General features: G+C 40.5%; 1 protein-coding gene across 1 annotated transcript in view; it reads right to left on the bottom strand.

Moving 5' to 3' along the window:
* Nucleotides 1-240: 240 nt before the first annotated feature.
* The window catches only part of gbe1b (glucan (1,4-alpha-), branching enzyme 1b), a 150,242-nt gene continuing 135,282 nt past the window's right edge, over nucleotides 241-15,200 (bottom strand). Inside the window, exon 16 of the mRNA XM_058633707.1 lies at nucleotides 241-1,214. Within this exon, the coding sequence (XP_058489690.1) occupies nucleotides 1,152-1,214 (63 nt within the window). The 3' untranslated portion in view covers nucleotides 241-1,151. The remainder of the gene's footprint in view (nucleotides 1,215-15,200) is intronic.

Here is a 15,200-nt window from a genome sequence, read left to right as displayed (position 1 = left end):
ACATTTCACTTGACGAGTTAATCGATGCGCTTGTCACAGGATGGACCAGTTCTCTGTGATCCTCAATCATCGAGTGTGCTGAGACAGAGCTAATTGGACGAGGCCCACATCAGAGATTTAAGGCCTTTTCCCCCCCCCCCGAGGAATCGGGAGAGAAAATCTGATTAACACGGTGCACAAAAGTCACAGCATCTCTTCATGTGTGTGTGTGTGTGTAAAAGTGTCTCCTCCCACACAAAATGTGTTAAATAACTGGCATCCGTTTATTTTTCGCTGAAACTGACAACATTAATGACTTCACGTGATTCTTGTTTTGAGGGGAAAAAAGCTAAGCATCACTTTATGCAAAGTGGAAACACAGTGTAATTCAGCTAATGTGTCGTTTGTGTGTGTTACGACACACACGCACAAAAAATGAGCAAATTTATCACAATACCTGGGCCACAAATAACCGTATTAATGCTCGTCGTAGCTGCGTGAATTCAAATGACATTTGAGTGCTTTAGACACACAATCATCGTGTGATCATTTTAAAGCAGCCTCTTATTTTTTTTGTGTGCAAATTACAATATTTACGGACATTTCATGTCCCCCGAACAGAAATGAATTAATATGGATTACACATGTTGACTGGTGAAAGTATAAATTGCTTTTGCTTCCTATGTAATTTGCATTTACATACAAAAATAATTGAATGAAAACAAAACGGGTCGTCCTAAGAATTTGAAATACTCTCATCTCTCAGTTTTTTTTGCGCCTCCTCCCTCGTCCACAGTCGTCGGTCGCGTGTGTCAGGTGACAGATGACACACCCGATTCAACGGAGCCTATAAATGGCTGCTGGCTGCCGGAGGACGGACTCAGCGGGGTTTGGAGTTTTAGCATCTAGCTGCTGGTTATTTTGGACGCTTTCCAAATGGACCAATCTGTGGTAAATGGGGTTACGCAGCATCTAATGTTGCAGATGGTGTTTGAAAGCACACAATGCTTCTTCTTCTTTTTTTTTCTAACCCATTTAGACGAAGTCTCAAACACAAAAAAGTGGGTTCGGGTGGCATGCAAGGTTGACACTTTGAGATGGAGGTGATTGTTAACACTCGGTCGGGGTTAGAATCCTTTCTCGCTCGCCGTCTCTGTGGAGACAATCATCCTCTAATAACAGTAATCTATCTCCTCGTTGGCCAGGACAATGGCTGTTCGGCAGGGGATGTAGACCTGAGAGAGACAGAGAAGAAGAAGAGACAAAGGGGGGGGGAAAAGTGAAGATGACAGTTGAAGATTAATGATGTTAAGACAATCACTGATTTTAAAGATTACTGAATCTTGAGGCTGATTCTTTTCTTCTTCTTCTCCTTCTTGTTTTCTTAGTGAGGCACAGGTGTGATTGCTCTCTCGCAATCAAGGTGGATGTGACGGCTAAACGAGGAGGCGGGGCGAAGAATAAAGACTAGGTTTAGTGGCCACGCCCACTTTTAGAACAGCTCTGATTCAGGAAGTGGTGTTTCCCACTTAATCTGTATAAAATTGGTTGTCACAGCCTGTGCTTCCACTGCTTACGTCTACTAAATGTTTGGAAACTGAACTGAACCAAATTCCACAGAGAAAATGAGCGTTTTTAGCTCGCAGGGTCACACGCTGCCTCGTTCAGTAGATCTGTGTCATCTATTGAAGTCCAAACGCAGCATTACCAACACAGAAGTCACAAGATGATTCAGTTTAAATTACACATGGAGGCAGCAGTGGGTTAACGACTCCTTGTGTGCTGTGATGTAAATTCCCAGATTTTCTCTATGGACTTTGGTGCACAGAGTCGGCTGTGAATAATCTACAGTTTCAAGATGAAAACGGCTGTTAAGCGGCAAGAAAGCAGCGGAACACATGTCATTCACATGATATCACAGGTGTAAACAGGTTTGGATTTGATTAGTTTCAATAAGTCAAGTGGGTGAAACCTGTTTTTATTTCATTGTGGAAGCGATAAGAGCGAGTACCCGGCTCCCGGGAGGGTTTTCACGGAAACTGTGGTGAAGTCAGCGTTGATAACGTACTGGAAAAAGGACATAAATGTAAAGGTACATCCCATAACTCGTGTTGCAGATTGCAGCCAACATGACTTTTGTGGTTGCACTGTAAAACCAGACAAGTTTGTTAAACTATTTGAAGAAAGTAATTGTCTTAATTTAAGTTTGTTAATAAAAATAATGACTCAAGTATTTATTGCTAAGGAAACTTGGGGTAAATTAATGTGGCCATGCATTAATAATGTGTTTTTTATGGTATATGTTAACAGTAGTGTTTTTTTCTGTTCTTTAGAAACAGGGACCGACAAAGCAAATGTTTAATATCATGACTATGATACAGTGTTGTGACTCTAAAATGGACACACACTTCATTAGTCTTCTCTAAATTATACAGCAACAACTATTTGAAAAAAAACCTTGTAATTAGTGGAAATATTTGTTCAATATATTAGTTTATATCATCACTGGGAGTTTTTTTATTCAGATTATTAGCTAAAATCATTACCATAATATAATGTAGTCTCTATACAATCATTACAGATGTCCCTCCACGCTCATATCACAGTCAGATGTTCATGAAGGACGGTTTTGTTCAGATGAAAACGAGGTTGTAGCTGATTGTTGACCTTATTTTGTGGGACAAATCCACCCTTCGTGTCACAATAACACCAACAATAACAATAAAGTAAAAGCAACATGTGTGACCATAAAGTTATGTATCTCGCTCCCAAATTATTCATTTGTTTTTATATACATGTCACCTCTTGGGCTTTGTATAAATCAGTTTAAAAACTTGAACAACATTTTTATGAGTAAATGTGTTAATTTTTAATACAGTACATCAGTTGTTGATGAGGTGAAAAGGGTTTTTCTTCTTACCATTTTTTTTAATTCTACTATGCAATTCTTTATTTGTGTTTCTTGTAGATGCTGTGACTTCATTCTCCTGATTATTTAGTGAATAAAAATAAGGGTTTACATTTTTGATGGTGAATGCTAAACGCTAACAGCTGCCGCTATCCGCTATCCAGACTTGTTCTTTTAATGTGCAAATTCAGGCTACTGCCTGTTTACATCAGTGTTATATTTCGTTTTAGATAGATTTATAAGAATTAGATATAATAGAATTAAATGCTGCTGTGACTTAATTCTCCTGATTTTCTTAGTGAAAAGGGTTTACATGTGTCGGTGAATGCTAAACACTAACTGCAGCTAACCGCTAACCTGTTCTATGAATGTGCAAATTCAGGCTACTTCCTGTTTATCTTAGAGTTATATTTAGTATACTTAGTATGTTTAGTAATTATTCCTTTAAAAAAATACACATTAGGGATAAAGGTAAGGGTATTTATTGCTTCAGTTTTATCGCAACTGTCATAAAATTGGTGGTAACAGGAAGTAACTGCTCTTTAGCAACAGTGACAAACGGCATCTAACTTCTGGTTTAGCTCCTAGAGCATTATGGGTAATGTAGTCCTTTTTTAAAGCAAAAACAAACTATCTGCACTTGGAATTATTTGCTATACATCTGTTAAATCACAATAATGTTGTAACAGTATATTGTTTTTTGCTTCACATACGTGCACGACAACAGAACTGGCACATTTTAATGAATATTACATGTTACAGAAGATCTTTTCAGTTACAGCAGAGTGAAGGTTTGTACTATAAAACACTAGAGTAGTCTTAAATGGCTCGTCACTGCACGATCCCCTGATGACGTAACAGAAAGGGCCGCATTAAGACATCTGGGTGGCAGATCTGTGCCGAGGAGGGAAGTCACAACTTGTGCCTGTGAACTGATGCTGATGGCGGATTTTTATTTTAAGCTCTGACCAAAGGGGAATTTGCATCTGCGAGTCGTTGCCGCTTCAACTTTCTCCATGATTAATTTACACCGTCTCAGATTCATTGCATTAGCATCACATTACATTATGAGCTTGTGCATTCATGTGAACCATGTGAAAATGAACAACCTTGACTAGAGTGAGCCCCCCCCAAAAAGAAAGATATAATTTTAATTCCGTAGACTTGGATCAATGCTATAACACTGTGTTTCATCATTGCTAAATAGAAGTGTAAATATGGGTTTCAGTGAAAGACGCTACAAGAATCTACGAGCTTTACTGGACTGAGGAAAATAAAAATGTCAGCAGATAAATAAGAGCACCACAAATAAGAGAAGAAACAGAGTCTGGAAATGTCAGACACCTTATATATACAGTACGAGTGTGTTCAGTTGGAGCGCTGGATAGTTAATAAAGCCTGTGATCTATCCTTTTGATATTCACAGCACCATTAGTCATTTCAGATTAACGCCAAAGGAAGAGCCGAGTGCACACGAATGACCCCCGTCAGAAAAGTGAAAAAGAGAGTAGAGCCGTAAACAATTCAATCACCGGCGGAACTCTTCAAGCCGCCCCTCGGCATCAAGACATCTGAGCTTTGCTTTGGATGTGTTTCTTTGGCAACAGTCTGTCACAGAGGGACACAAACACGCACACACACACACACGATGGTGACTAATTAAACAGTCACAGTAGGAGAGTCTCCACGCAGAGAAACAAGGAACGGCAGAATGATTCACTGCACCTGTTCACACAAAAGCTACCACTGCTTCTAACCTTGAACATGTCAACAAGCTCTCAATTCCACCAAATCAACGCCAACGGCGACAAAGTCTGAATCAATCTGTGAACAAAGAGCAGCAGATAGTCCCGAGTGTCGGCGCGGCAATTTGTAGGAGATCAACTCCTCGCAACAGGGAATTGTAAATGGTTGTACATACTCGACATGACGTCTGCCAACGATTAGATGCAATTATGTAGGAAATGTGGACGTTATATTGAAATAGTGACTCGACTGATAACAACGGAACGGTCAGTTTTCTCACAATTTTTCATTTGCGGCCCGCAGACTCAGTAGCCCAGGAACACTTTGACACCTGGGTTGACAAGAGACAGCAAGTGTAGAGACCTGTGCTATGTCCTATGGGGCATTTTGGCCAACCCCTGAATTCGACCCATAGCTATGTTTTTAGCGCAACTTTACGGTATTTTTCAACTAAACTACACGTAAGTGTTAGTGAGGTTAGGGTTAGGCAGTAAAAATTAAAATGAGTAAAAATAAGTGTGCGTAAAAGTCTAATGTAGGAGTTGAACCTATGACCGCCATGTGGAGGATAAAGAAAAAGAAGATTGTAGAAGATGGATGGAAAGCAGAGAAATAGAGCTTTGCGCCAAAATACTTCACCAGCATAAGAGTACCATAATTCCTAAATGGTTGAATAACTGAATGGGGCCGTTCCAAAAGTCATGTTCTTCACACTACGGTGGAAACACAAGCCAGATCAGAGTCTTGCTCGGTGGAAATGCATCTTCAGGCCTGGTTCCCAGCAGACACGTCGTGCTTGTGTTCTGTCACGTTTTTAGCGTTGGTGTTCATGTTAACAGATTAGAGTGTTCACACTGCACACAGGAGACACGTGGTGCGAGACACGCCTGTCAAAAGACGTGTTGATAAAGATAGTGACGCACATAAAACTGTCACTAGTTTTATAACCCTTTTTTCCACTAGCACAGCACGGCACGCCTCGGCACGACATGGTTATTTTGTGTTTCCATTAGCGATTCTACCTGGTACCTGATACTTTTTTCAGTACCGGCGTGAGCAAGACGTCCCACTTGAATCAAGCTGAAGAATTCCAAACTGTAAATCAGTTAAAAAGACTGAACAATCCTAAAAACGTGGGTTAATCTCCAACAATCACCAAAGAAAATGTCTAAAATCTCAATATTTAACAAAAGAGTCTAGGGTATTTAGCAACAGCACTGATCTTTTTATTTAACTGATTCTAATGATTCAGTTACACTGAAAATAAATTATTTACAAGTCTCTAGTTTGTTACGGCAGTTTCATGCAGCCGAGCAGTGGTGACTCCGCCCACGTTGAGGAGGTGCTAATGGAAACACAACCTAAACCGAGTCGAGGTGAGCTAGGATCATGTCGTGGAAACACGGCATTAGTGTCTTGGCTGAAAAACAAATATAATATCTTTCAAACTATTTTAGCAGAACTTCAAAGAAGACAACATTTACATTTTTTCCCCTTTTCTTGTGAAAGAAAGGGAAGTTAACTTTACAGTCGGGCAGTTGGCACAGTCCAAGTTTATTCGACCCAAACGGCCCACATAATGATGGAACAGTCAATAAAGCTGCAGTCGGCTGTAAACCCACGGCACTACAGGTGCAACCTGTGAATTATGGCCCTCATTTTACATGGAAACAACAATAAAGTTTGCACTTCAGGACTTTTCCTGCTCTAGCCACACAAACATTTAGCAAACTCAAGGTAGACGTTGCTGTAAAACAGACAATGAGTTGATGCACTGACTTTATAACTGAGCACTACTCGGGCGACTGTGTCTACATATTCACATCTATCTCATTACGTGCCCACAGTGAAAGTGCTCGGGAAAAGTTACACTGAGTTAAATTGCTTCGGCGCAAAGTGATGTAGCTTTGGCCAAAAAGAAGAAGAAGAAAAAAAAAGAGAAGAAGTTAGAAATGTGATGTTCACTGTAATGGATTACACTGCTCAAACAAGTTTCATGGAGCTTCTAATAGACTTTAATATTGTATGTAAATGAATGGAAACAAATGGATGCCTGGAGCTGGGAGAAATGCATTAAAGATTCATATCTCCAAAGTGCAGCGGGATGGTTTATGGGATGGTTGGATGTAACATAAAACCCACATGATTTGTAGTGAATTGGTTAAAAAGAAGCAAAACTAATAGTATAACCATTTTAACCCATCTCTGTATAATTCACCATCCTAGTGCAGCTATTGAATGATTTCTTCATGAGGGCCAGACTTAAGGTAAGGTTAAGCGAGGAAATCAAATGTGTCTTTCTTCTTCTTTGAAAAGGAAAAACCTAACTTCCCTCTGCTCAAACAGTCTGGGATAAAAAAAAACTTACAAATACTTTGCACATCTCTTCCAAGAGAAAGCTGCATATGTCATCAAAATGAGGCTCTGGTACCAAAATGATGAATGTATTAATGCAGATTAGACAGTATGTGTGTGAGATTCCCTGTTTGCTATTTCAAAGAATTTCAATAAGATAAAAAGTTCTGTGCTTATAAGCTCACTCTTTATAAATTGGGCTACTAAATTGGGCTAGATTCAAACTTTTTAATCATTCTGAGAAAACTGACACTTGTCCATCAACGAGATTGAAATTTAAAAAAACTGCGGACGCAGCTGTTAGCGACAGAGTCAGTGGCGGCATCAAAGTTTGTCACTCACAGCAGAGATGGGTAGGAAGTGATATGACTCACTCAGAAATAATAGTTTTGTTTTTTTTTCCTGCTCTCGACAATTATTGACAAGAAAATATGTTGGCAGCTAATTCTGTCATCATTTTTTGTCAACAACAGCAGCACAAAGGGGAAAGGGAAATGTATTATTTACAAAAAACTACATCATAGGCATCACAGAGCAGTAGCGGCTAGCAGTGTTGCCTTGCAGCAAAAAGATCTGTGTCCAAACGAGGGCATGGAGTTTGCATGTTTTGAATCGGCTCCAGCGACCCTCAGGATTAAGCGGTAGACACTCGTGCTTTTACATATATGTTAAAAGTCTGATTTTAGTTGGACTAAGACAATACATTGACTAAAATTGAGCTAGTCTTAGTCGGACTAACATACCTGGATGATGTGATTCCTAGTCCGATTACTCCTACATGTATATACTTAGTCGGAATGGAGACGGAATGACGTTCTGCGCAAACATTTCCTCCCCTTTCACAAGAGCCATATAGAGAGATACAGCGCCACCTACGGAGGCAGAGTCACGCGCACATGGACAATAAAACGATTTTCTCCTCATGCATGTATACTCGGACTCGACAAGTTTGCCTGTCTTAGTCGGACTATGGCCTTAGTTTGATTAAACTCAGCAGGTAAATGTATGCTCATGCCTTTTTTTTAATTGAATATAGAAACTAGAAATGGTGTCTTCCCCTGGTGGCCGGTGAGGAGAATACAGCTTTCAGGCACTACAGCATTGGCTTCACTTTCCAGACTGAGCGAATGAAGCCAATTCTTTTACAGTCGATGAGTAAAACTGAAGGTCTGAGTTGGTGGGTGGTATATTTTTAAGCTAACACTTAATGTTGGTGCGAAAAGGTGGATGTGCAGCAACTAACCCTGGACTTCATCTGCTCCCACTTGTTCGTATACATCCACACCGCCCCTCCTGCTTCCTGATGACTCATTTCTGATGAGTAGGTGTTTACCACTTCACTGGCAAACACCTTCATATCCAAGCAACAGCGGCTGTTTCCAGCCGTCAAGTTCAGCGGCAGATACTTAACAGCAGAAACAACAGATAACTGGCCCCTAGTGTTTAGGTGAGAGCTTACGCAATAGTTCGTCAAGTAGACGAAGTGCGTTAGTAGAAAGTTCGTCAGGACAGTCTGTCCTTTTTCTGACTTCTCCTTTTGTTTCAGCCAAATGTACTCGCAGAGATCGCCTCGCGCATTTGAGAATTCAGATTTTCCACTCGCTTCGAGAGTGGAGCCGAGCCTTCGGGCTAATATCCGCAGCTGATCAATGTTCACACAGACACACAAAGATAAAGGATTCATGAGGCGCGTTTGCAGGGAACCATCATCCACCAGGTGCCTGACTCCTGACCCTGGCTGCCGGCGAGGCGATCTGGTGCACTTAGAGTCGGCAGCCACGTCTCTGCTTCTCTCCATTACTACCTTAACGAGGATCGGCTCACAGTTAAACACCTCTGCACATACAGGTTGTACTTTAGGCAAAGGCTGAGGATCTGTGTGAGTAACACCGCGGACCTGACTTGGATGGTTAATAATGTTGGCGATCAATAAAAGCCTGTCTTACTCTTGTAGTTCACATTCACGCAGGACGTGTGATTATATAATACTACTATAGGGCTGGGCAATACATCAATAATATATCTATATCATGACATGAGATGAGGTATTTGGATATCGTCATATCGTGATAAGCCCTCTGTGATTTATCTTCCTGGTTTTATACATTTTATAAATTTACATTATTATATTGTTATTATTATTATTATTATTATATATTATACATATTGATTAAAACATGTACATTCCATTATTAAAAAGTCACATGTGTAATTTTAAGCCTAATTGTTTGTGTCATAGCAAAGTTTGACCACATGTATAGGGAATCTCATTGTTTCTAACACTAAATAGAAACATAATATTATAATATAATATTATTCTAATATTAAAAAAGCCAAAGAAACAAACCAGGTATTATTTAAGATCATGTCATACGGGTCATAAACAGTATTTTATTTTAGACTGCATTAACAGTGTATTGAGAAGCTCAAACATTTCAAAAAAAGAACTTTCAAAGAGAAACAACATATGTGCAGCTTTAAATCCATACAGTATTGAGATAATATTTAACGGACATAGTGGCCGACCTTAACTACTACAGCTACTATGACTCAAATCCAAAAATGTTAAAAGGACTGATAAAGATTGTTACATTTAAAGGACTGTGAGTAAAACCTGGTGACATCTAGTGGTCAGACTGCATACTACATACAGGTTGTTACTTCCTTTCTGCCAGTAAACACCTTTTGTGTCCTTAATAGTACACAAAATTCATTCACTCATTCACTGCTGCTTTATCCTCCCCACAAGGGTCACAGGCTCACATTAACCTCTGCATGTTGTTGGACTGTGAGAGAATCTTATCTTAAAACCCACTTCTACTTTCCGGCTTGTGACCCAGTTATGAGACTTTGATTTGACTTGTTTTTATTGTTTTTATTGCATGAGTTGTTTTTATTTGTGGTGCTTTTATGTTTGTTTTTGGGTCTTTAAGGTCTTATGTTTCTATATTTTATTCATTCAGCACTTAGTTTTTTGCTTTATAAATAAAGTTGCATTGGAATCAGATGTGACCCACGCAAAAGAAATGAAAATAAACGGCTATAATTATCAACACTGCCGTGATCACTTACTTGACACTCCTGCAAAACGGGGGGGGGGGACTTTTGTTAAAGTAGAGATCGTGATACCGTGTCGAAACTTTTCCCGAGGAATCACTTTTCTCCCACTCTTCAGTTCACAGGATAATTTACACTACAAACGGTTTCAAGAGAGTAAGTTCAAATTGATGTGATCTGTCTCACATAAATTATACTCTAAAGTCACAAATGAATGCCAATCAGAGCGCGTTTCATGCCGTATAAGGACTTTCCGCCTTACTGTAAATGTGTGCATGTACTGTATGTACAGTGCAAAGCAGGTCCCGTCACAGTTCTGCTCTGTTTGTTCACACTTCAGCGTTCAGGCCTTAGATCTTTCTGATGGGAAAGTGCGTCTTTTGATCATTTGCATCATTTTTCCCTGCTACATTTCCGTCTCTTTCTCTTTTTCCTCCCAGACTTCTGCTGGATTCCCTTTCTCTTTTTTTGTGTGTGAAATTGTCAAAGGAGACGACCGCTTTGAAGCGTGCAAAGTTTATCAAAAGGTTCTGAAGCGGCTAATTACTCATCAGTGTGTCATAGTGTTATGTCTGACATTATAACACTCAAACAGAACTGGAAATGTGACAAATACCAGAGGGGGTTAAGCTAAAATACACTTTCACATTCAGGGAAGTTTTTTTTTTTTTTGCTCTGTGAAATTTGAGCAATTGTAATAATTCATTAGTAGATGACAAGATGACAAGCCCTCCTGAGTGTCAAGCTGTCGGCTCACACAAACAACACAAGTGGTTTTGTGTGTGTCTTTACCAGTATTTTAAATGAAGTTAACATTTTTATGCCATTTACCACAAACTACAGTGCGTGCTACGTTTGCTGGCTACAACACTTGTAGTCTCAGACAAAGTCTACAAAACTTGTAGCCAGCAAAAAATTGTGATTTTTAAATTTTAATCAGACCCACCAGGGTGATATTGATTACATATAATAAGGAACGCAGGTTGTGTTATTTTGTATGTGCTGCTTCAGGATAACAGCCAAGAAAAAAGCAGAAAAATCAATAATTTCAGAGAGATGGAGAGAGAGAGAGAGGGAGAGAGAGAGAGAGGGAGAGAGAGAGGGAGAGAGAGGGGGAGAGAGAGAGAGAGAGAGAGGTCTTTTATAAAAGAAAAGTGACTATTCACTTGATGCTTTGATGCCTTCCTAGGTTGTGAAGTGTGGGTTACTGATGCCTTTATATGATTTTTAACCAGTCATTAACAAGGCATTTTCCCCCTAGTGGCGATTGCTCTAAGACAACAAGTGAAGCTTGGCTTCTTCTGAAATGTTGTTGAATATTTACTGTATTGTATATTTCAATACTAAACGGGAGCTAGAAAGCGATTCGAACGTGTCACAAGTGCGTTCAGAATGCTTGACAGAATTGAGTATTGGATCGTCTCATGTGATTTTCGTATTCCCGTAGCAGCCACCGCATTAAAACTACGTGAAGCTCAGCTTCAACTGTTCTCTATGGGACGACACAGAAAAGGTTGTTTTCACGTCAAGTCTGTTGACAAATACCTGCTCGTTGTGTATATATCGCCCATTTTTATTTGTTCACATACGCCGTAAATAAAAACATTATTATAGCATTTTAGTTTCACATTATTAAACTAGTTCTCGTTGTTTCATTTGCAGAATTTATGTATAAATAACTGGGCCTGAAATGAGCGCCCCCTGTTTCACAAACCAACCGCCACTGTTTCACCCACAGAAGTTCTGCTCACTACAGTATATACTCTCTCCCTCTTGGGGTCCATTCTCTGTAAACACTAGAGATGGATGTGTTTGAAAATCCCAGTAGATCAACAGTTCCTGGAATACACTCTCTGGCACCAAACAAACAAAATACTCTGAACTTCAGCAGGTCATCTTGACCATGTCCACAAGACTAAAAGCACCCGGAGTGGTTGCCACATGACTAGCTGATTAGATGTCTGTACCTAATAAAGTGAACCGCCATGATTGCAACGGCTATTACTCCACTCTCGAGCACCTGTGTCACGTCCAACAGTTTCTCTGTGCCACTAATTCTGAATAGGTGGTGGCATTTTTCTCATTAAAAAGGACGGAGGGAAACTAAAGAGATCAATTGACCACAGTCCTGCACTACATTTGGAATCACTACGGTCCAACAAGCCACCTGAGTGTTCTCCTACTCTGGGGGTGAGTCATTCTTGGAGGATATGAGATTTCATTATGGTTTAGTGCCGAGGAAGATGGAGAAGTGGGGGTGCACTTTAAAAAAGATGGGAGAGATGAAGGTTTTTTTTTTTGAAGCAGCTTTTTGAAATCAACATTTGTTAAATTAAACGCGGGTTTGGTTGGACATCTTTTCACAGCAACCCCCCGCGGAAGCTACGGCCTGATTATTCCCGTCATCACCGGGCAGGTTTGGGGGGGAAGAAGCAGATTTATGCGTCTCTATAAAAGGGGCCTACCTACCTACCTACCTACGGACGGTATGTAAAAATGGATGCACTCCCGCGGTGAAGCCTCGAGATCCTCTGTTTGATTGGCACCACGTCAGTTTTTGAAACTAGAAAAACACAGATGTCACCTGCAACCAGGCACCTATTGTCAATCACATGGCTGCTCCCACATATGTTGTTTTTATGGTCTATTTTCATCTAAATGGGGAGATAATTTACTAAATTGACATCATATGCTATTAAAAAAGAGCTGAAAGTAGTGACAGATAGGGTATCTTCAACTCCTCAGGGGAATGTTTACCGATAATCATAAATCAGCTCATTTTCCCATAGACTTCCTTTCAAACTGAGTACTTTTTGCAACCTGCGGAGCTAAATGCTAGTTCTGTTCCACTTCCTATAAGGTAAGGACTGCATCCACTTATATACACAATCTATGGGCCTACAAGGAGACTGTGCAGGGTCCCCAGCTTGGCCTCAGCCCCTCCCTCCTTCCCGGTCCACTCCATTTCCCCCTCACTTCCTTTCATTCCACATTAATCCATGACGGCGTCAACATTAGCAGACGACTTGTTAACTAAACTTCACATTCTGGCCAAGGGGGACGCGCGGGTGAAGCAGTGCCGCGTGAATTAATTAAGAGTTGAAAAGATTTGAGAGAATGTGGAATGGAATTAGACTTCTTACCTGATGAGACGGACGCCGATGCGATGGAGGATCTCAGTCGGCATCAAAGAGGAAGAGGCTTTTTAACCGGGGCGCGATGGGCACCTTAAATAATGTTGAACCGATGCTCTTTTAAATCCAATAATGAAACCCCGTCTACCTGTTAATATAAAGTAATACCCCCCCCCCCCCACTCCTTTCCTATTGACTGCGATACCTTCAGTGGTAAACGAACATCTGATAAACAGAATGGCGCCAGGTGCTACGTCAACTCTGGACATCACTGTCCTCACATTGATTGGATTCATTAACGGCGGAGATGTAATCAGCGTCTCATTGCCTTTCAGCATTTTAATCAAGAAAACACTTACAACCGGAGAAAAGGGAGGAGAACCTGGGAGATACTCAAGCACGCTGCTTAAAATGCACATCAGAGTTACTGTCTATATTTCCAGCTCTGTCCTCCTGTATATTACTCTAATAGCCTTAAGCTGTCTCCACAACAGAGGCCCAGGGCTCCACTATATGCCAGGTACTTTTCTCCCCCACCACGATGCTGATGTGTGAGCTCTGCGGGTCAAACCCATGAAAAGGTGAAACTCCAACGCCATCAATAATGCACACTGTTTGTCGGAGAAGTGGAGGAAAATGAATAGACATCAAATATGATATTCACAAAACATTGGATGGAGGAGTAAAAAAAACAGCGGGTACCAAACGCAGACAGGCAGACGAGCGGCCCCTCTTTGCTAATGTTATGGATTGTGCATTAAAGATGATCACATTAATGCAGAAGACGTTGAATTATAGAACAGCGTTTAGGGCGGATGAGGCCCAGAGCGGGGAGACGGGGGCACTTTTTCCATGAAAACCCACCACCACCTCATTAAAGCGGCTCTAAAAGACCCTCGCACTGCATTTCAGGCTAATTAAAGTGATTCATGAAATCAAACATGCGGCACAAAAAGGACAAAACACGAACACACTGACAGTTGACATTTTGGTAAAATGTGAGCTGGTTGTGTGTACACCGAGGAGTTCTGCATAAAGGATGGAACTAAACGACTGTATAACCCCATCAATATTCATCTGATTAGCAGATACTAGTTTGAGAAAGACTACTTTTGATAAACTCTCATGTGCAACAGTTCGTGGGGGATTTCTTTCATTATACGTAGAAGGGAAGGCGGTGACGACAGTCTTTTAGTCGTCTTTCAAATGTGAGGGTTACATTCGTGTATAAAAGACGTCTTGTGTGAGTGAATGGAGGGGAATGGCAAAACTGTAGTGTGTAACTGTTCTGTACCACAACCCCAAAGCAAAGCCCTTGTATGTTACCGACCTGACTGTGAAAATACAGATTCTGATTGCACTGTTAACCCCTTAAACACCTCAAAAGTTGTTTTTTTTTGCTTATCTTATTTTAATGTCCAGAAAACATCCTGTGAGTATGTGCTTTTGCCCAATTTTCCAGAATAACTGTCACCATCTGGCACGATCTTATTTACAATTTACTGCATGTTAAAATAGTCTATTAACAATTTAAAATGAAGAAAAAACACTGCAGTTGTATTTAAAATAACATTTGGTTGAGACGCTGATTCGCCAGCTTCCTGCAACAGCACGAGTGAAATTACCGTAACTAACGTTGGCTTTGACGTGCAAACCTTCCAGCTTTCAGAAACGTTTGGAATTTTTCCGATAGCACACACCGCCGCGTAATTACGGTAATGCAAAGTGCGCTTGAAACGTGTCGTCTGCGATACTCTCCGCGTTAAAGGGTTAATCAGAATGAGGTCGGATTATTGGCGTCCATATAAACGCAATCAATCAGGGACGATTCTACGAGTGGATGTTGAGGTTTACTAGGAAATGTGAGTTTTTTTATTGTTCACACCTCCACCATTTAAACCTGGAACATGGAACGCGGCCATTATCTATGCTCGAGTCAAAATATCCAACGTAAAAAAGACCAAAATCAACACAACATAAGAATAACAGAAGCTTTGCACCTGTAGGCTATTCTTCAGTGA

The sequence above is a fragment of the Solea solea genome, chromosome 7 (genome assembly GCF_958295425.1).
Source record: "Solea solea chromosome 7, fSolSol10.1, whole genome shotgun sequence".
Classification (NCBI taxonomy): domain Eukaryota; kingdom Metazoa; phylum Chordata; class Actinopteri; order Pleuronectiformes; family Soleidae; genus Solea; species Solea solea.
Note: the sequence above shows the minus strand (reverse complement) of the source record. Positions and strands in the feature narration are given on the sequence as shown.